Here is a 21967-nt window from a genome sequence, read left to right as displayed (position 1 = left end):
TCTGGAGTTAAAGCAAGTTACTGAAGTGATTTGACTCCTACAACAGTCTTCTGTGCTTGAATTGGCAGTCTTCAGTTATTATATTACAGCTGGCTATGGCATTGTGGAGGAAAAGATGTAAAACTAGGCAGGTGTTTTACTTTTTCTGCTGGCAGTGGTAAGGAGCTAAGTGTTAACAAACAGGTTTGGATCATAGTGGGGAAGGGGGGAGAAGAGAGAAGTGGCATGTGAAAAAATGTGGCTGCTGTGCCTTTAGAAAGGAAAGAGAAGCCCCAGATCCCCAATTTTCCTCTGATCCAGAGGTGATATGGGTACCTCTGGTGCATGTGCTGCCACAGCAAAATAAATTCCCAATGACACAGGCAGAAACAAACCACGGCAGCACCAGCAAAGGGGGGTGAGTCGTTAGTTCACATGGCAGCAAACTATACTCCAACAAAGAAAGAGATACTGTCTGCTTATGAAGGAGTAAAAGCTGCTTCTGAAGTAATTGGAACTGAGTCACAACTTCATTTAGCTCCCAGATTACCAGTTTTGATTTGGATGTTCAAAGGTAAAGGTTTTACACCACATCATGCCACAGATGACAGAAGGTCTAAGTGGATGGCTCTGATAACACAGAGAGCTCAAATGGGAAATCTTGAAAGACCTGGTCTGGTGGAGGTGATCACAAGTTGGCCTGAAAGCATTGACTGTGCTAAACCTCCAGAGGAGAGAGTAACTCGTGCTGAGGAGGCTCCTCCTTACAATGACTTTTCTGATAATGAAAAGAAATATGCTTTGTTCACAGACGGTTCCTGTCGGCTGGTCAGGATCAAGCGAAGGTGTGGAGTCCAACACGCCGAGTTGCAGAGGCGAAGGATGGAGAAGGAGAATCCAGTCAATTTGCAGAGGTAAAAGCTGTCCAGCTAGCTCTCGACGTAGCTGAATGTGAGAGATAGCCAAAGCTTTATCTCTACGCCAACTCATGGATGGTAGCCAATGCTCTGTGGGGTTGGCTAAAGGACTGGAAAAAGAATGGTTGGCAAAGGAAAGGAAAGCCTATTTGGGCAGCTGACCTGTGGCAGGACATTGCTGATTGAATCAAGAGAATTCCAGTGAAGGCGAGACTCATTGATGCTCACATTCCTAAGAGCAAAGCTACTGAGGAACAGCAACACAACTATCAGGCAGATCTAGCTGCAAGAGTTTCTCAAGTAGACATGGACTCTGATCTTGATCTTGACTGGAAACACCGAGGTGAGATGTTCTTAGCTCAGTGGGCTCACAATTCGTCAGGACATCAAGGCAGAGATGCAACCTAACAGTGGGCTTGTGACAGATCCATAGACATTTCCATGGATGCTATCACACAAGTCATCCATGACTGTGACATTTGTGCTGCTATTAAGCAGGCAAAACGACTTAAGCCCTTGTGGTATGGTGACAGATGGTCCAAGTACAAGTATGGTGAAGCTTGGCAGAGTGACTATATCACTCTACCACATTCTCATAAGCGATGTGTGCTAACTATGGAAGAGCCAAACACTGGATGGTTGGAAACTTATCCAGTTCCACATGCAACTGCACGCAACACCATCCTTGGTCTGGAGAGACAAATCCTGTGGAGACACGGAACTCCGGAGCGGATTGAATCAGACAATGGAACTAATTTCAAGAACGATCATGTAAAGAACTGGGCCAAAGAGCACGGCATTGAGTGGATATTCCACATCACCTACTATGCACCAGCTTCAGGGAAGACTGAACGCTACAACGGTTTGCTGAAGACCACTCTTAAAGCCATGGAGGGGTGGATCTTTGAAAAACTGGGAAAAACATCTAGCAAAAGCAACCTAGCTGGTAAATAGTAGAGGTTCAGTGAATCAAGCTGGACCTGCACACTCAGATTTGCTACAAAAAGCAAAAGTTCCTGTTATTCAAGACAAGAATCTGTTAGGCAAAACTGTTTGGTTATTTTCTCTTTCAGAAGAGGCCAGACATGCCCGAAGGGCGGTTTCTGCTGAAGATCCTGGTCACACTTACTGGGTAATGCAAGAGAATGGTGAAATTCAGTGCATTCAACAAAGAAATCTAACTTTAGCTGAGAGAGTTTAAATTCAGAGTACAGATACAACATCGCGCCCAAAGGAATAATCCACGAGGAATCTACAGTGCACGAACCCTGAGAGCCCTGAGTCACCTGAGAGTCCCTGTTCCTTTTCTTCATCTCATCTGCAAAGAGACAATCTCTTTTCTTATTTCTCGTTCTGTGAACTTTTGAATCATCTAAATCTGAGATAGCCAGAATGGAAGATAATCTGAAGATATGGACTACAAACTTTATTTACTCATTACCATAGATATTGTTTTAGATTAGATGGATAGTATTAGCAACCAATAGAATTGTTTGGAAGGGGTGAATACTGGTAGTTTCAGGCTATGCCTTAAAATTTTTTCACAGATCTTGAACAGAAAGCAGTAAAATGTAAATAAATCACTATGGGGTGTAAAAAAGAAAATACTGATAGTTCTAAACAATCCCATTGCAGAGTTATCTGCCATAAAAATTAGTTTGGTAAATAATTTCTCCCCATGTGTCTTCACTCTGGGAGATATTAACGTTGTCCTGCTGGCTTCTGCTTGACCTTGGCTGCATTGTTTTGGCTGAGTTCTAAGTTCTCTGCTTTGTCTCTTGTCCCTTTGTGTTCACGGGAGTGGGGGAGGCGGCAGGGAGGGAGAAGATGTTAGCTCCCATGATCTGTGATCAGGGGGGTCCTTGTGCTGTTCATTAATTGTAAGTATCTGTCAATATTGTAACTCCTGTATATTTTGTACATATTCATTGCATTTCATTGTGGATTGTAGTTTTGCTTGTAAATACAGCTTTCATTTGCTTCCAGCTGAGCTGGTCTGACAAATGTAATGTTGGGGGGTAATTTCCAACCCACTGCAATAACTCCTGTATTTTGTCCATTTTATAATTACTGCTGTATAATTGTGTTTGGGGTGGTTTTGTTTGTTTGGTTTGGTTTGGTTTTTAACCTGCCTGACCCAGTAATGTCTTCTTCCTACCTTTCTCTGCTTACTTGGTATCTGGGAGATGCATATTTTATAGGACAATGTTTATAACAGTAGCATGTATTATTTTTACATTATCCCTAAATAAACATTCCAAAACCAAAAATCAAGTTTGCTCATTCCTTTGAGAAAAGCAGAACTGCTAATGATGACTTCTTGACTTACAGTTGGTGCATAATCACTTTTCCTGTAGAGCAAAAATACTCTATTCTTGGAGCACTGATTTATCTATTTTTTTATTTTTTTTTTTCTGCTTTCTGAATGCCATCTTCATTTCTCTCTAGACTGATGATGAAAGAAAATTCATAAACATGTCAAAATTGAAACCCGTGTGCCATTGCCAAATATACTGTACTCTCTTTGCAGCATCTAATTAGATTTAAACAATGTTCATAAATTACAGCCATTGGCCTTTCTCAGAAATGAGACATACACTACTAGATTCACCACATGCATCCTACTCATATCTGGTTCATAAACTGCCTATCCTGCTGAAGACTGGCAGAACAGCTGCTGTACTGCTTATTATGAAGTAAGGAGTTAAATTCAATGAAGTTCCTATGTATTTATGACTCCTGACAAAGATCTCTAATGCTCCTCCGCCATTATTAACTTCTTTGTTGTCAGCAGAGCAGTTGCTGACAGGAGAGCAATGGAGAAGACTAAGCTGTATCTTTCCAGAAGTCTTCAACATTTCTAAATAATAATAATAATAATAATGAATTTATCCTTGCAATATTGTGTGAAGAAATAAAAAAGATCCTCTTCATTTTAATTTAGAGAGGGATTTGAACAAGGTTGCCCAATAAACCTTTTGAAATTCCACTCCAAGAACATGAATTCAAGAGCAAGATTTTCCTCCATGTTCTAGTAAGTTGTCTTTTATGAACATAGCTTTTTGATGTTGTAACAAGGTGAAAACAGGAAATATTCTTGACTTACTTATTATATTTACTGTGATGGTATTATTGCTTTACACATACAACACTTGATCTTACCAAAAGCTAGTAGTACTTCAAATCAGCAAACAACATGATTTATTTGAAGTAGTGATTATTTATGTTATGATTTTTTAAATTCATTACTGCAAAAAGTTGAAATGAAAGAAATGAGATGCACATTAATAAGACTTTTTACTAAACACTTAAACACCAACTAGATATTTCAGCATTTCAGAAAAGCTTGGAACATTGCTAAAAAATGCTAGGTTTTGGAAGGAAGGGATATATCTTGGAGGAAAGGGATATATCTTGGAAGCTCCAACAAAAATAAAGAATAAGACATTTCAGAGATTTTTCAGGAATTTTAGTGATTCCTTTGCAAGTGTACAATAAGTTTGAAAGAGTTTACATTTAATTTCTCTAAACCAGGAAATTGTTCTTTTCTGGTACCAAAATCAGTGAGAAAAAAAGGAATATACCTGTTACCTTACAAGACAATTTGACTTCATTGTCAACTCGATTACATTTATGGTTTTCTCTACTGTATTCCAGTTACCTATAAGAAAATGCTACAGTATTTCATATGAACATGCAAAGACTTCATTTGAATGAGCATTTTAATTGTGAGATAAACCCAAAACATTTGTGATTGAAAGCAGACAGACTATGCATTTGCTGTGGTGGTCCCAAACTCTGCAGTACCCGCTGTCGCATAAAGATTTGGGTAATTTCTGGGAACCACAATCCATAGTGAATGTGGAAGTAATGCTTAATTTTGATACTGAACCACAACAGAATGGGGAAAACAACAACAAGCTATTAAAAGCAACTTACTTTTTGTAACAACTCCTTCAAGGCGAATTATGTTTGGGTGATCAAATTGCCCCATGATACTAGCCTCTCTCAGGAAATCTCTTCTCTGTCTGTCCACGTAGCCACCTTTTAGAGTTTTAATTGCAACAGGTATCTCTCTTTTTCCTGGTGTCTTCAGACGTCCACTGCATACTTCTCCAAATTCACCTGAAATACATAAAACATTTGTTGGATCATTCATCTTGCCTGGAGAAAAGCAACAACACAGTTTGCATTGATGGTTATGACCGTTTTAGGCTGTGCCTTTAAGAAAGGGACAGTTACTAGGACACTCTGGCTGAATATTTTGGTGTAAGAATGAAAACAAAGATATTCTAAATGAATTTCATTGGTAGATTGGTAGAATGCAACTTTAAAATTTAAGTTTTAGTTCAGTTTGAGTCTCAGTCAGTCAGTCAGTTCAGTCTGCCTGTTCCAGTCTCTCTGAACAGCTGTCTTCTGTCTGTGCTGGCAGGTGCTGACCTTTCAACTAACCCGATACGAAAACTAATTCTTGCATATGCTTTGAGCTAACAGAATTTCCTCCTTAATAATTACCTTTTCTCTCTCTAATCCTTTTCGGGAAAAAAGGGAGGAAGGGCGAGAAGGGAGTATTTTTTTGGGGGACCCTCCGTGCCGGAGGAGGGCAGGATTTTCTGTGTTATGTTCTTTGCTGTATAGTTTTGTATATATTGTAAATACTGTATACTGTGTATATAGTCATCTGCATGTCATTCTGCTTGTAAATATAGCTTATCAATTTATTTTTTTGCTTCTCTGACTGAGTTAGCCATGGTTTCTTTGTGTGTGTGTGGGAGAACTGAACTTTTTCTCACCACCACAATGGTCTTACATACATCCTTTTTCAAAATAACCTTCAATAGCTGTCTTAAAAGCTGTCTTTTAAAAAGGTTATTCATAGTTGTCAGTGAAACAAGAATGCAAAAATATCCAAGAAACTTACAGAATTTAGAATTAACCAGGTTGGAAAAGACCTTTGAGATCATCAAGCCCAACCTATCACCCAACACCATCTAATCAACTAAACCATGGAAACAAGTGCCTCATCCAGCCGCTTCTTAAACCCTTCCAATGATGGTGACTCCACCACCACCCTGGGCAGGTCCTGTAGAAGTGGACAGAGAAATAATAGATGGGATATTCAAGTTCCCTGGTTTCATCACATCCCAGAAAAGAAAAATGTTCACCATTACTTCACAACAAATAATCACCTTTCCTTTGTGACACACCATGAGATCTTGGAGACTTTCACTACAATAGTCAAACCATCTGCCCTCCAGTGTGGTTCATCTTGCTTGGCTGACACTTTGAGACTGAACTTTAATATCAATATCTTTGTGATATGACTGAGTATGCTATGAGGAAGGAATGTAATGAAACTTAGATTTTAATTCTGATGATGACAAAATATCAGTCTAAAATATCTATTCATAGCAGCATCTATCTATAGGGGTGTCACGTACTAAGACTTATGTGAAAAGAAATGCCAGGAGAATATTAGAATAGCTGACTGTCCTCCAATTGTAGAAAGTGTTTAAAATAGACAATATTATTAAACACCCCACCCCCCCAAAGCATTTGTATATGATTTATTTAAGTGGACCTCCACACCTACTTGTGTTAAATTACATATTTCACTGTTCAGACACCCAAAGACCAACAGTTTCAGCAAATCAGGTCTGAGCTGTGTAACAAAAGGAATCTTAAAGCTTGTTCCCCTGATGTTTTCCTGCACATGTGAGGGCCTTTAAAGAATGCTTGTCTCCTTGAATTCCCTTTACACATTTACTAATTAAGTTTATGTGGAAATCACAAGTTTCCTTTGATCTTGAAGCCACGCAAAATTTACTTAGCCCTCCTACCAGATATACTCTGGATGCCTGCAGGTCAGTTTTCAATGGGTCATAATTCAGTAAATGAAAATTAATGTTCACAAAAATATTTCAAAGCACTTTTCACTGCAGGGTACTTCCACACCAACACTAATTTCTCTACCTCAGTAATTTTTGAATCAGAACTTTGTAAAAACAAAACAGGACTCATAAACAGATGTATATTTTACTGGAAGAAATAATTTGTTACCCCTTCCATTGAGTGCTGCCTGAATTAGCTTTCCTTAAACTTTGAGGATAGAACAAAAGAAAACAAAATAAGAGAGCTCTATCCTGTAACATTGTGTCTTCAGTTATGAACCGAATCTAGCAGAGAGAGGCCTTAACATCAGAAGCTTCAGTTCAGAAAATTATAACTCCCTGATGCTATAGGATTAAAATGGATATTGTCATTTTGCCTTTATTTTATTAGGTTCTATCCCTTCCACTAAAACAAAATAAGATTTTGTTAGGCTAGAAAATCCAGGAAAAGTGGAGGAACTAAAAGACCAATTTCATAGCTTGCCTTTCACTTCAAAATAGAGACATCATCATGTGCAATAGTACAATTAACAGATGCCGAACATAACCTCTGAATAAATTGGCAGCTTCTTAAACTGCTAACAAAAGCCAAGTGTCCCTAGGTCTTCTTTCTGCCAAGAAACCCCTATTTGTTTTATTTCTATTTAATTTAAACAAACAAATCACACCATGTGCTTCCCTAGCTATGTTTGAAAGTGGCTCAGACCCATCTGGCAGTCAAGCCCCAGGCAGCTGCTCACAAAATTGCCTCCTCCCCCACCCCATAAACCAGTATTTTTTATTTTTTTTCTCCCAGATGAACCAGGTGTAAGGTAGGAGGTGATGGGAAACAACATGAAGAAAGTAACCTAACTACACATCTGTGTTGTATGTATGTGCAGATAGAAGTTGTTACTTTAATGGAGATCTCTTGCATCTACACATGGAGTAAGTAAACCACAAAAAATGTAGGAAGGACTTTGCAAAGCCTGTATTTTACTTGCTTGATTTTCATCAAAGCATCAGAATGAATGACAGCTATTCAGAGAATCTGCAGACTGGAACACCAAAAGCATGCCAGAGGAGAAGACGGGAAGAGCTGAGACCAAAGTTTCAATTCACTGGCTCCATAGAATGCAGTGGGTACACTCAAAAACATCAGCTCTGTATCACTAGAAGCATCATGCCCACTAGAAGGACCTGAAAAAAGATTTTAAAGAGAGAGAATACTGTTTTTTTCTCACAGTAATCTTGTGAGCTCAGTATCCAAGTAATTTTGGAAGAAAAAAAAAGGAAAAAAAAAATTGAAAGAGGAAAAAAATTCAAAGCCACATAGGCAAGAAAAGAGAGAGACAGCTAATTAAAAAAAAAATAAAAAAATAATTAAGCTGAGAATAAGGATAAATTTTTTATCTGAACTAAAATGTGTCCAGTTCTGGGCCCCTCTTTTTAGGAAAGATGTTGAGTTGCTGGAATGTAGCAGAGAAGGGCAACAAAGCTGGGGAGGGGTCTGGAGCACAGCCCTGTGAGGAGAGGCTGAGGGAGCTGGGGTTGCTTAGCCTGGAGAAGAGGAGGCTCAGGGGAGACCTTCTTGTTCTCTCCAACTCCCTTAAGGGAGGTTGTAGCCCAGTGGGGTTAGTCTCTTCTCCCAGGCAAGCAGCACCAGAACAAGAGGACACAGTCTCAAGCTGTGCCAGGGGAGGTTTAGGCTGGATGTTAGGAAGAAGTTCTTCCCAGAAAGAGAGATTGGCCATTGGAATGTGCTGCCCAGGGAGGCGATGGAGTCACCGTCACTGGAATTGTTTAAGAAGAGACTGGATGAGACACTTAGTGACATGATTTAGTTGATTAGATGGTGTTGGGTGATAGGTTGGACTTGGTGATCTCAAAGGTCTTTTCCAACCTGGTTAATTCTGTATTCTGTATTCCCTGAAAATAAATAGGCTTGCCTGTCATATTCAGCTGCTTAAAAATCAGCAGTTATACGAGTGCTGAATGTAGCTTAATATGCTTTATAATCTAAGATATCAATATAGTAAGTCTGAAGAAGAGGGAAAAATGAAAGAAATCAGACATAATGTTTTCTGGGTAATTCAGCCCTCTGGGTGTTCTCTCAGGCTCATAATTCCAATGGTGCACAGTGCTGGCTACATATAATTTAGCTTAAGCAGTCAGTAAACTCTACTGCAGTGATATGGACTGCAATGTGAAAGTCTTTTGCTTTAAGACTGGTAATTTTTCTCCCCTGTTTGTTAAAACCCCTGTGTTTATTTCTGTTATGGCTTTTTTTTCCACAACATTTTCTTGTGCATAATACGATTTTTGACAACACTGGAGACATTTCCTTTGCTATCAGTGTAGTAATATATCATTAAATGAGGGGTTTCAACTGAAAAACGCATCCTTCTTTCTTAAAAAGAAGGATCACAGTGCATTATGCCTTCAGATAGTAATTTTTCTGACAATACTGTTGGCATTTACTTAGCAAGTAATAAAACAATATCGTTAAAGAAAGCTCAGAATAGATAGCTCAAAATGGGCATTGGAGAATGAACATACTAATTATTGCTACTGAAATAAAATTGCAGTGAGGTGAAGATGAAAGGTCTGTGTAGTCAGCATTATAAGTACTTTTCAGAAAGCAATTTACAAAACTCAGTCATTCTTAATATCCTAAGGACACTGAGAAATACCCATATTGTGTAAGCTGAAGACAAGTATAATGTTAATGCCTTTCACAGGAAGAAATTACTTTACAGGACTGGAATTAAAACTCAGGATTCTGTTCCTATGTTCATCAAAATTTCTGACACAGACCCTTAGCTCTCCTACCTTTCATTTTCTGTTGGGGCTGCGAAATGACTAATGGTCTCCAGCCAATGACAGTGTATGGGTAACACAGAGAACATAATGCATCACAGGAATTTAAAGCTCTCCTTGTCTCCTTGCTTTGTTTTGTTTCAATTTGTTATAACTGTGAGAAGTGCTGGTGGGCCTCCTGATAACATGATAACAAACCACACATGGAGATCCACTAGTTAGAAAAGTTTGTAAGGCTTTTCTCTAGCTTTGTCTCTCTAAGTCCTCAGTAAACTACAACTGGGTAAAACAGGGAGTAAACAATCTCAGGACCTGGTCACCAATGAAATGCTATCTGCTCTAGATAGGCAGAACAAGTTACATGAAATGGTCTCACATGATTCTGATCTTTATAAATATTTCACTTGTGTTGTGTTAACCACAAGTGTGTTTTCTGTCACCACTGAACAGCCACCAGGAGCCCCAGTGAGCTCTATACAGCAGCCATAAGAGTTTGTCTCTACAAAAAAGGATTTCCAACAGTGAATGCATAGGAACACTTACACAGCACTTCCCGAGCAGCAAAACCTGATAATTAAACCAAAGCTCAGACAAGAGGATAACACTTCCAAGCCTATAAATACAGCATATTAGCAAAGGTTAAGACCCCTGAAAATACAAAGGCCATGGTATCTTCCTTTGAAAAAAAAGGGCCAAAATAGATGCTGGATTAATGAGCTTCTGCAACTTACTTTCAAAAAGCTATGAAATGGCTTACAGTTACAGCTCCAATGAAATGTTCTCAGCTGAAGGTAAGTATCCCATAGATGAGACCAGGGTCTAAAACAATTGTTCACAAGTAATTCCTTTCTATGCTCACCACACACAGACAAACTGGGCTGTAAGAAGAAAGTCTGCTGCTATTTTTCTCATTCGTTCTGCTTCCCAGCTCCACAACACCTTTCAGACTGTCTAAGCTTTCTCATCAGATCTCCCTTTTCCCCCTTTCTGCTGAAGATCCTTTTCCATGCTGTGGCTGTCTTACACTATGCCTTAAAGCTTAGTTAAAAATTTCGAGCAGAAAAGTAAAAAAATATAAATAAATCACTACTGGCTGTGAAAAGGCAAACAAAAGATTATTCTAAACAAATTCATTGGGTAAATATCTGGAATAAGGGGAGCTGTACCATAACAATTCTGCCCTTTTCTCTTCTCTTCTGATCTCAGCTGTTTTGCTTCGCTCAGGAGAGAGAACCTGCTTGTCGGCTGGCCTTGGCTAAGTCTAACTTCTCTGCTCCTTTCTCTTGTCCCTTTTGTACAAGGGGGTAAGGGAAGAGGCAGGGAGGGAGAAGCTGGTAGCTTCCCCTGGGCCTTGGCCAGGGGGGGTCCTTGTACTGTTCATTAATTGTAAATACCTGTATAATATTGTAACTCCTGTATATTTTGTACACATACATTGCATTCCATTGTAGAATGCAGATTGTGCTTGTAAATACAGCTCCATTTGCTTCTAACTGAGTTGATCTGGCAAAGGTAATGTTGAGGGGAAACTTCAACCCACCACACGCAGCTACAGGAAAGCTTGTCCCCAGCCAGCTTCATCTTTTCATCTTGTACTCCTCCTATTTCTGGTTTTCTTTTTCTTTCTTTTTTTTTTTCTCAATCTTGAATATTCCAACCTTATCTTCCCAGAGAAAGAGATTCTGATCTAATCTTTGCCTTAGTGACAGAGAATATGTGACACTCACTATCGCAAATGCTGCATCACAGTGTTTTGAGTACTTGGAGTATTTGGAATAAAGAGGGAAAATAAGCCCAACCCTAACCAAAAAAGCAGCCCTACTCAAAGAAGTGAGAAAGCCTTAAAAAAAGGTTTGGGTGAAACTTATTGCTTTAGAAAACAGCCTGTCAAGAACTTATCTGAATATACATTTGAAACATTGGCCAAATAAAATACCTCATGCACACAAGACTTGAGAGCTAGCTGGTGTGATCAGAGAAGTATGTCCACATTTTGTGCAATACCTGACTGCTTGCATTGCCCTGGTGACTTAAGAGCAGCAGCCTTCCCATGCTTAGATGTTTTAAAAAGCAAGCATAATTTTACCTGCTCCAATAACTTTCTCAATGCGAATTCTTGAAGGATCTATCTCCTTTGCAAACTCATGGACAGCAAGAGATGGGTCTTCATACGTGTCTGGATCAATGTATGTTTTGACTCCTGGGAAACTTACTGTAAAAAAAGAGAGAATACTAGGAATGAAGAATTCTTTGACATTCATGCATTAGAACAATATATTTGGATTGGTTTGTGATCTTGGTCATTTTGGTTTGTCTTTTTTTTGGGGAGGGGGGAGGGAGGTGTGTGTTGGTGGTGGGTTTTTTGTTTGCTTGTTTTCATTTTTTTTTACTAAAGAATTGAAAGGATTGGAAATAATTTACTGTATATTCCACTTTTAAAGTTCCAGAACCCAACAGATGAAACTATTGACCCTGAATTACTAAGCTTGCTACTGATTTCACAGAAACCAGCTCCAGAATATAAGAATCTCTCCATTTGCTGTTAGTGCCAGAGATTTCAAACACTGACTGAGCACAGAGTTAAACATTTTAGGTGAGGCTTCTGAGACAGTAAAGAGCTGGGTGTTACAGCCTCACTAGCAGCACACAAGCCTCTGCCAACACAACATTAGAGCAGCTTTCGAAAGTACTGGCATGGCTAATATTCCCTGTGCTCCTGACATGCTCTGTTAGACCCTGCTCATCTCAGATGGATACATGGATACTTCAGGATTGTTGCAGTGCATTGTAACATCAAACATCCTTTCAGCTTACAGTTATAAGTGATAACCAGTGTGAGTGTAAAAAGAATGGAGGACATAAAGGTATTAGGCTCTCTGAATGTTATTTATCCCTTTGGTTACTGTCATGTCTGCTAGCTACATGCTCCTGGTTTTTTTCCTCTCCTATGGGAATAATAAGCCAAAGGCCTTTAGAAAGTTCATTCTTTGGTAGTGAAGTGATGAGGTAGTGTCAAACTCCTATGCTGTTTTATTTCTATCCTAGCTGAGCACAAGGATCTCCTGAGGAGATGTTCAGGCTGAAAAATTAAGATGACAATAAAAATTTTGGAAGCTTTTCCTTAGGATAAAAAAAATTAAAAGAGACCTAGCTAAGTTGTAAGGAAAATGCTGTTTTGGGTAAGATATATGTATTTTTTTTTTAAACATTTTTAAATTGTAAGCATTTAATTTGTAAATGCTATCTAGTACTTTAGACTGCAGAGGCTCCTTGGAGACTCTGCTCTTAGCTGTCATCCTTAGGGAATGCTTCAAGTACAGCTGGTAAATCTGGAGAATGCAGCAAATCTGCAGGTCACTTGACTACAGGGACACCAAGTGAGTGCTCAAAGATACAGTGAAAAGCAGATTCTCAAAGGCTAACACCGATTACGGTCCAAGCCATTTATAGTCTCCTTTGCTGCTCCTTGGGTGATTTAGGCAATCTGTCCCTTACTATGATAGTAATGTTTCCTAATTCACTCCTTTCATTTATGGATAGATGTCTGAATGTTCTTTTTGTCAAGAAGGTCCAGCTTTTGAGATCCCTTTCTCTGAGGATGGGTCCTGGAGGAGTGTGCTGCTTTGTTTTCTTCTGATCAGCTGGAAAAAACAGAAAGCCAGGTGCAAGACAAAAACAAAAATATTCAAATCTATTTAAAAGTCTTAAATAATTTCTCTCTGCTTCCTTGGAGACGGCAGTGGCAATAGTTGTTTGATGCCAAATTTCTCTGGCAGGCTCCAGCAAGCCATCATTTTCTGGCAGGGTTAATATCCCCTGTGCTCCTGAGGATATCATGTTCAAGAATTTACATGGCTTCTCTTGCACTATGTGGATGGGGATTTTTTTAGGCTGCTGTGATGCAGTGATTGAGTTTGTAAAACTTTCAATCTATTTACAGAAGTTGATGTAGATAATGCATGAACTTATCAGGATAAGAGGAAGATACAGCAGCTGGATCCTGAGAACCTCTTTTAAAAGAATTAAGTACATCTCAGCCTCCTTCTTCTTATAACTTAATATCTGAGTTTAAAACAGCTTATTATCTGATGAGTCTGAATGCATTAGGTGAAAAACACACATTTAGGACACGTGAATGTGGCTAGGCTTCCTTAAGTTGCATGCCACAATCATTTGGACCACTGCCAGTAAGTACACACACCATACAGAATCAAAGAGTCACAGAAGAATTTGGATTGAAAGGGACCCCCAAAGGTCATCTAGTCCAACTCCCTCTGCAGTAAACAGGGGCATCATCAACTGGATCAGGTTGCCCAGAGTATCATGAGATGTCATATTGACAAGGACCCTTTACCAACTCCCTTCAATGAGTTTATTTCCTGAAATCTTCCTCTGATTCATGCTGAGCTCCCAAGGGAAAGAAGTCTGAACAGGAGATGGTTTTCTTTTGCACACAACAGAAGCATAGGATGTAAAGTGTGGACCTGACAAATCTAGGAGCAGGAACCTGTGATGGTCACCAGTGCAACAAAGGTTTTTTAAAAATAGCTTCAGCCAGTCTAGGAAAGGTCACCTTTAAAATGATCTCATCAGAGGCTGTGCAGCCAAACAAATTGTTTCAATCTGAGATATTAGATATTGAATCTATAGGTAATCACCAGAGAGATAAAGATTGCTACTAGCATGGAGTCAGTTCTTATGGAGGTGCTGAGTACTCAGGCAAAAGAAGGGAGTATTGTTGATTACAGAGTTTTAGAAGCTGGACCAAATCACAGTAATTTGTCTTTAGCCTTGGTTGTATGGAGCACATGCACTAGTAGAGACTTGCCCTGTCAAGTCTGATACTGTGATAACTGCAAATGAATGAGAAGGCTCTGAGATGAAGCTTCGTGTCATCATGAGATACAATTATAAATTACCCTGGCCTAAAAAACACTAAGTGAGGCTTTTTCTCTAAGAAGCATATATCAAACTCTGTGGCAGAAAGGTCTTCTTTCCTCTCTGACCATGGTTGAAGGAAACTACAAAAAAATTTCCTATTCTTTATGAGGACATCCCTTTTCCTTGGCAGAAAGAGCCACTTGGCTGCATATAGTGGTGTCACCTGAAAAAAAAATGATTTTACCTTTGGTGATTAAGCTTCTATCTTGGTCATAGTATTTCCAGGGGTGTTATAAAAGAATAACAAAACCAAACCAAACAAAAAAAATAATGTTCTTTGAATATATAAAAATTTGAAATAGTCAATCTAGTGGAAAGCAATAAGTATGGTAATGTAAACTAAGTAGCTAAACTAAATAACCTGATATACTTCCCATAAGAGACTGACAGGTTTTTATATCACTGTACTGATCAGTGAGCAGGAACATGAGGGAAGACAACTCATTCCACATTTTATTTCTTGGATGACTGGAAGCGTAGATCCCAAAAGCCAAAGAGAACTGAGTAGATATAAGACACCAAGAGAGGAATTTTGTGGCAGAATTTCAATAGGGTCCAGATCAGCTGAGAATTCAGACACTTATCTGAAAAACTGATGAATTGATAGAATACCAAAAAATCTGATTAGGGAGAATGAATTCAGTAAAATTGTTCAAGAGGCCATAAAAATACAAATAAACACCCCTGATGATGCAGACAACAAGGAACTCCTAAACTGGTCAAAATAAAACATTAAAGGCAAAAGCTGCACAGAAAACAATGAACATTCTTAATTTAAGAAATTATATAAATATTACATAAAACAGTGCTGAACTACTTACAATGTCCATTTTGCAAATGAGCCCTTCTTTTCTCTTCAGATTTCATTTTGGCCTTTATGTACCACTGGCACCTTTGAACAAAAACAAGTCAGTTTTTAATGACAATATTTGTCATGCATACATGTCTTATATTCACTTTGATGAAAGCAAAAATCTTTGCATTTGGACTATTTAGTTAAGACTCTAAAGAATAGAGTAGAGTAGAGTAGAGTAGAGTAGAGTAGAGTAGAGTAGAGTAGAGTAGAGTAGAATAGAATAGAATAGAATAGAATAGAATAGAATAGAATAGAATAGAATAGAATAGAATAGAAGTAACCAGGTTGGAAGAGACCTTTGAGATCAACAAGTCCAACCTATCATCCAACACTATCTAATCAACTAAACCATGGCACCAAGTGCCCCCATCCAGTTTCTTCCTAAACACCTCCAGTGATGGTGACTCCACCACCTCCCTGGGCAGCATATTCCAATGGCCAATCTCTCTGGGAAAAACTTCTTCCTAACATCGAGCCTAAACGTCCTCTTGTTCTGGTCCTGGTTAACTGGGAGAAGAGACCAACCTCCACCTGGCTACAACCTCCCTTCAGGCAGTTGTAGACAGCAGAGAGAAATATGCATGAAGGACAATAAAGATATTAGATACAAATAGAAATAAATCATAGTTGAATGATTAGTATGAAAAAAGCTTGAACCACCAACTCAATCACAGAAACGTTCAGGTTGGAAAAGACCCCTCAGGAAAACCAAGTCCAACCAATAACTCTACAAGGTTCACCCCTAAAACCATATCCCCAAGCACCACATCCAAATGACCTTTAAACATATCCAGGGTTGGTGATTCAACAACCTCCCTGGGCAGCACACTCCAATGCCTGGCCACTTTTTCCATAAAGCAATACTTTATTGCACAGTTGGACTCCTCCAAGGAATCCTGATACTTGAATAAATTATTGCTTTCCTGATTTTTTTTTTTGGTATACATTAGTTTGTGCTGATTTAACCTTACCCTATCAACTTTCATATAGAATAGAATAGAATAGAATAGAATAGAATAGAATAGAATAGAATAGAATAGAATAGAATAGAATAGAATAGAATAGAATAGAACAGAACAGAACAGGTTGGAAGAGACTTTCAAGATCATCACTTCCATCAACCTATCAACCAATCCAACCCACCTAATCAACTAAACCACGGCACCAAGCACCCTATCAAGTCTCATGCTGAACACCTCCAATGGTGGTGACTCCACCACCTCCCTGGGCAGCCCATTCCAATGGGCAATCACTCTCTCTGCGTAGAACTTCTTCCTAACATCCAGCCTTGTCAAAAAAAAGTTCACATTTTCTTCGTAATAGTTTCTTGTGGCACAGAATCAACTTGGAAGCCTGTGGTCAGTGATGTTCCCAAGAGTTTGGAATTGGGTCCAGTTTTGTTCAATATCTTTATCAACAACCTGGATGAGGGGATTGAGAGTGCCCTCAGCAAATTCACTGATGATACAAAACTGGACGGGGGGGTGGCAGGGGGGTGGCTGACACCCCATCAAGCTGTGCAGCCATCCATCCAATGAGATATGGACAGGCTGAGAGCTGGGTGCAGGCAAACCTCCTGAAGTTCAATAAAGACAAGTGCAGGGTCCTGTATCTGGGGAGGAATAACAGCAGGCACCAGCACAGGTTAGGGGCTGCCCTGCTGGAAAGCAGCTCCACGGAGAAAGACCTTGGAGTCCTAGTGGACAGCAAGTTCTCCATAGGACAACAATGATGTGCCCTGGTGGCCAAAAGAGTCAATGCCAAGAAGCAACTGTTTTGGTGAAGAAGAAATAAAATATTTACTCTTAGTCAAAGTTTTTTCTAACTCACTGAACAGCCTAATAAAGGGAGGGAAATCTTTTGGTCTAAGGGCAAGGCTAAGGGCTCAGGACTTTTGATGTATTGACATCAGTGGAGAGCAACAGTGCATGTGGACACGTGTTTTGATGTACAGACATGAAGTTCCAAGGCCAGCCTGCAAAATAAGAGTGGCCTATTTGTGTTAATGACAGTGGTCATACGGGAAATATCTCATTTTAGTGGTTCATTTATGCTTCTGAAACAGGGTAGGAACACTCACAGCTTCTTTCATTACTACAGATTGATGATGAGCACCTCTTTCTGAAGGGCAGAAGTTTCTGAGGCTATTATGGTTACGTACCCTTATGGAGGGAAACAACAACTAGCAGATCCTCAGCTTCTGTGGAAATGTTTTGATAGCACACCAGTTAGTGGGACCACTAAACATGCCAGTGTCATTTTTAGGACCTGAAGAACTGGTCTGCAGGTGACAATTGTCAAGCACATTGAACACAAGCTCTTAAAAGTGTCTGCTCAAGTAAGCACTCAAAGAAACAAGGCTTTAACTCTCACCAATCCTTCTAAGTATGCATGTGGCCCCAAAGTGTGACTACAGAAGACAGTGAGTAATTACCAACAGAGCAGTCTTCTAGCTCCCCATTCCTTGTTAGTGTTGGCTACAGAACAGAGAGGAATAATTTCTGTAATGATGAGAATAAATCAAACTGAGCTTCAACGTTGTGTTTCGTGGAATTTAGCCAAGACCCCCTTCTCACTGCATGCCCTGCACCTTCAAGTCTCTGTTGCTTTCATTTTTCTGTGTGCAATTGACAACTGTGCTTCCTGCCTGCTGGGTAATCAGCAAAGTGCAGAGGCAGGTGCACATTTAACCCAGCCTCTCCACTCTGAATAGACTCATCAGTAGCCCTATGACTCAACAGCTCATCAAATTGTTAATTCCAAACTGTGAAGTAGAGCACATCTATAGGGTGCCAGTCCCATTTTTCACACAGAAATTTGCCTCCAGTCCTAGAGTAAATTAAGTATTTATTCAAGGTTTTCTTGCTCTGTCTTGTGTGGAATGCACTCTTATCACTGCATTTAAGCAGCACTTCAAAATGAATCAATATATTATGTAACTGAAGAGGTGCCATTAAGATGCTAGAAAGCTAAGAGAATCTTTAATATTTTTAACATTAACAAGCAGGGCGAATAAACACAGAGAAAAACTTTTTTTTTTTTCCATTCCTGAGTTTGGTGATTTAATTTTATTTTTCTAAAGGAAATGTTTATTTTAAAATTCTGTGTAAGGATTCCACACATTTTCTCAAAAAAAATTGTCTTTGTATAATTCCTCTCTCTTCTGAAAGACACTACTGTTTGTCAGTGTTTGCAGTAATCACAGAGCTATTTTCTTAGTGTCCATGGTTATCTAAGTGCTAACTGTTCCCATTAGCTTCATCAGAATGTTAGATTTAACTGATTCTATTATTCAACAGAGAGATCATTATTTCACATAGTAGTAGCTACTGTACTGCTTTATTTGGTGTGGTTTAAGCCTTAACTGGGAGTTAAGAGCTCAGATGGGGGCAAGGCTGAGAATCTCTCCCCCGCTCCCCACCTCCTCCCTCCCAAAAGAGAGGGAAAGGAAAAAAAAACAAACCAACAAAAGGAGCAAATCCACCAAACAATAATTTGGAGTCGGCTTGGAAGTAGAGAGGTAAAGAGTTTTCTTTAAACAATATACATATATATAACAACAACAGGTAAGGTTCACAAGGGCAAGGAACAAGGATGGATGGGAGGGGGATAAAGAAGAATACAAAACCAGTCTCTCTCTGAAGAGGCACAGAGGCAGCAGGGAGAAGGATCAGGCCTGACCATGTGGCAGAGGAGCAGGAAGGCAGCTGCAGTAGCTCTCATCCAGGGGAGGCAGGAGACAAAAGGAGAGCTAATAGCTGCAATGTCCTGCTTTTTATACCCTAGCTGGGCAGGGAGGGGGGAGTGGAACAGACTCAGTTTCCCAGGGGGAAAATGCCCTGCAGGTAGGACAAAGCACCCACAAGCCCTCCACCCTGTTTTGTTCTTCTTCAGGATGGGTGTTAACCCACCATTTGGTCATCTTTTCTCTAAGTGCAAACACAGGCACTAAATCAGGACAGGAATAATGCAGAATCCTATTCCAACTCTTGGTTCGGTTTTTTTATCCTCGAGGCAGGTGAGAAGGATACTCCACAGAGAATCCTTGCATGGAGTGTCTTCCAACAGCTGTTTTGTCTGTCTGCAAGGGTGAGAGGGGAAAAGGGTAGGGAGGCTCCAGAGTCTATACAAATCTCTCACAGAACCCACTGCAGGAGTTATGAGCCTGATTCCTTTGCTCAAAGGCCCATAGCTCTACAAAATATCAGTCAGGTTTTAGCCTTTCTTGGTCAAAGGCAGCACTTTGGCCCTACTGATGTCTCACAGAGTAAATGGGGACACATCTTTGTCCTTTTAAATCTTGTTTTTACTTCCCACTGGAGGCAGGTGAAGTCCTGAATCATAGAGGAAGGACTTGGAGGGTCAGTGAAAAAGGAAACAAGGCATCATGGAAGCAGCTAAGCCCATGGGAATCAGAGTTCCAGAAAAGACACAATCTATGTGCGTTTCCTAGCATGTCCAAGTAGAATTTGTAAGTCATCGTAAAATCCTCAGTGTGTAACTGAGAATGGCATCTGGCCACTTGCATCAGAATGAATACACCCGATCAACAGATCAACTGAAGGCAGGTGGACAATGAGCACCATAGTACAAGAATAGTAAGTATAAGAATCAGCATAGCTATTAAAACAATAAATAAATAAAAATTGTCCAGCCTGGTGAATTCCCCTGCATGTGCAACAGCATGCTGTGATGGAGATTTGATTGGTGGTGAATAGTGCCACTGCCAGCTGGCAGCCAGTCACTAGCGATGTCCCCCAGGGATCAGTGCTGAGCCCAGTCCTGTTCAGTATCTTTATTGATGATCTGGATGACAGGATTGACTCCACCATTAGTAAGTTTGCAGACAACACCAAGTTGGGAGCAGATGTTGGTCTGTTAGAGGGTAGAAGGGCTCTGCAGAGGGACCTTGACAAGCTGGACAGATGGGCAGAGTCCAACGTGATGGCATTCAACAAGTTCAAGTTCTGGGGGCTGCACTTTGGTCACAACAACCCCATGCAGTGCTACAGGCTGGGGACAGAGTGGATGGAGAGCAGCCAGGCAGAAAGAGAGCTGGGGGTACTGGTTGACAGCCAGCTGAACATGAGCCAACAGTGTGCCCAACTGGACAAGAAGGCCAATGGCATCCTGGCCCTCATCAGAAATATTGTGGACAGCAGGAGCAGGGAAGTCATTCTGCCCAGTACTCAGCACTGGTTAGGCCACATCCTGAGTCCTGTGTCCAGTTCTGGGCCCCTCAGTTTAAGAAGAATGTTGAGACTCTTGAATATGTCCAGAGAAGGGCAACGAGGCTGGGGAGAGGTCTGGAGCACAGCCCTGTGAGGGGAGGCTGAGGGAGCTGGAGTTGTTTAGCCTGGAGAAGAGAAGGCTCAGGGGAGACCTCATTGCTCTCTACAACTACCTGAAAGGAGGTTGTAGCTGGGTGGGGAGTTGGTCTCTCCTCCCAGACAACCAGCACCACAACAAGAGGACACAGTCTCAAGCTGTGCCAGGGGAGGCTTAGGCTGGATGTGAGGAGAAAGTTCTTCCCAGAAAGAGATTGGCCATTGGAATGTGCTGCCCAGGGAGTTGGTGGAGTCACCATCCCTGGAGGTGTTCAAAAGAGGATTGGATGTGACACTTGAAGCCATGGTTTAGTCATGAGGTGTTGGGTGATAGGTTGGACTTGATGAACTCTGAGGTCTTTTCCAACCTTATTGATTCTATGATTCTATGATTCTATCTTTGAACCAATTAAAAAACACCCAAAAGTAAAAAGCAATAAAACAGGACCTTCAGGAAGCTTTTTTTCTGTGGCAATGCCAGCGACGAGCAGTGTGAGCAATCTGGCAGTGCAGGCCTAGAGCCTGACATGATGGTAGGCCATGCTCAGCATAAATGCAGAGTTAGCTAGCAGTGGAGCAAAACAGTGCTGTGCCTGCAGCATGTAACTAAAAGAAGACACTGGTAGCTATAAACATGGACAGTTATCTTGGGACAACAGGACATGCACCTGCGTCAACAACCTCGTTGTGTCATTAGTAGTTGGACCAATAATCTGTAATAGTGCAATGTGTGGTCACTCATAGGGAACCAATGGAGCTATGCCAACAGGGCACTCCGAGTTTATATAAGTTGTAGCAGTTGTCTTGCTACGCACTTCTGCCTTTCCTGTCTCCTGTTTCTTCTACACTTTACTGAGCTATACTTGCACTACAGGCCTGCTCCATAGGCCTGCACCTCAGGCCTGCACCATCGGCCTGCAACACTGGAACAATAAAGGAACAATACTCGATCACATTGGTCAGCCGTATTGATTCCTATCTCCGTCGCTGATAACCATATTTTTCATTCACCAGTGATATCACAGACAGTAGAACCATTCTTGTATTTTGGAGTAAATTTTTCCTTTGTTTAACTTCATTACTTAATTCCTGTATTTTATCTTAATAGATGGAGATATGTGTATATAAAATATATGCATAATTGTGTATGATTTTCCCTACAAACTCAATATTTCAAATGTACTAAAAATTGTACACTTAAGTGCCTTTAGCAAGCTATGTTGTCAACATCAAGACATCAAAAATCTTAAGGTTACA

The 21967-nt window shown here is 40.2% G+C and overlaps 1 protein-coding gene across 1 annotated transcript in view; it reads right to left on the bottom strand.

Annotated features, from left to right (window-relative positions):
- Positions 1–21967, bottom strand: part of EPHA6 (EPH receptor A6) — a 255468-nt gene that overhangs the window by 108426 nt on the left and 125075 nt on the right. Inside the window, exons 6-8 of the mRNA XM_068144634.1 lie at positions 15349–15419; positions 11673–11798; positions 4836–5021 (exon numbers count right to left, since the gene is read on the bottom strand). Of these exons, the coding sequence (XP_068000735.1) occupies positions 4836–5021; positions 11673–11798; positions 15349–15419 (383 nt within the window). The remainder of the gene's footprint in view (positions 1–4835; positions 5022–11672; positions 11799–15348; positions 15420–21967) is intronic.

Source organism: Melanerpes formicivorus, unplaced genomic scaffold (genome assembly GCF_026170545.1).
Source record: "Melanerpes formicivorus ecotype bairdi unplaced genomic scaffold, bMelFor1.0.p_v2 SCAF_11, whole genome shotgun sequence".
NCBI classification, from domain to species: Eukaryota; Metazoa; Chordata; class Aves; order Piciformes; family Picidae; genus Melanerpes; species Melanerpes formicivorus.
Note: the sequence above shows the minus strand (reverse complement) of the source record. Positions and strands in the feature narration are given on the sequence as shown.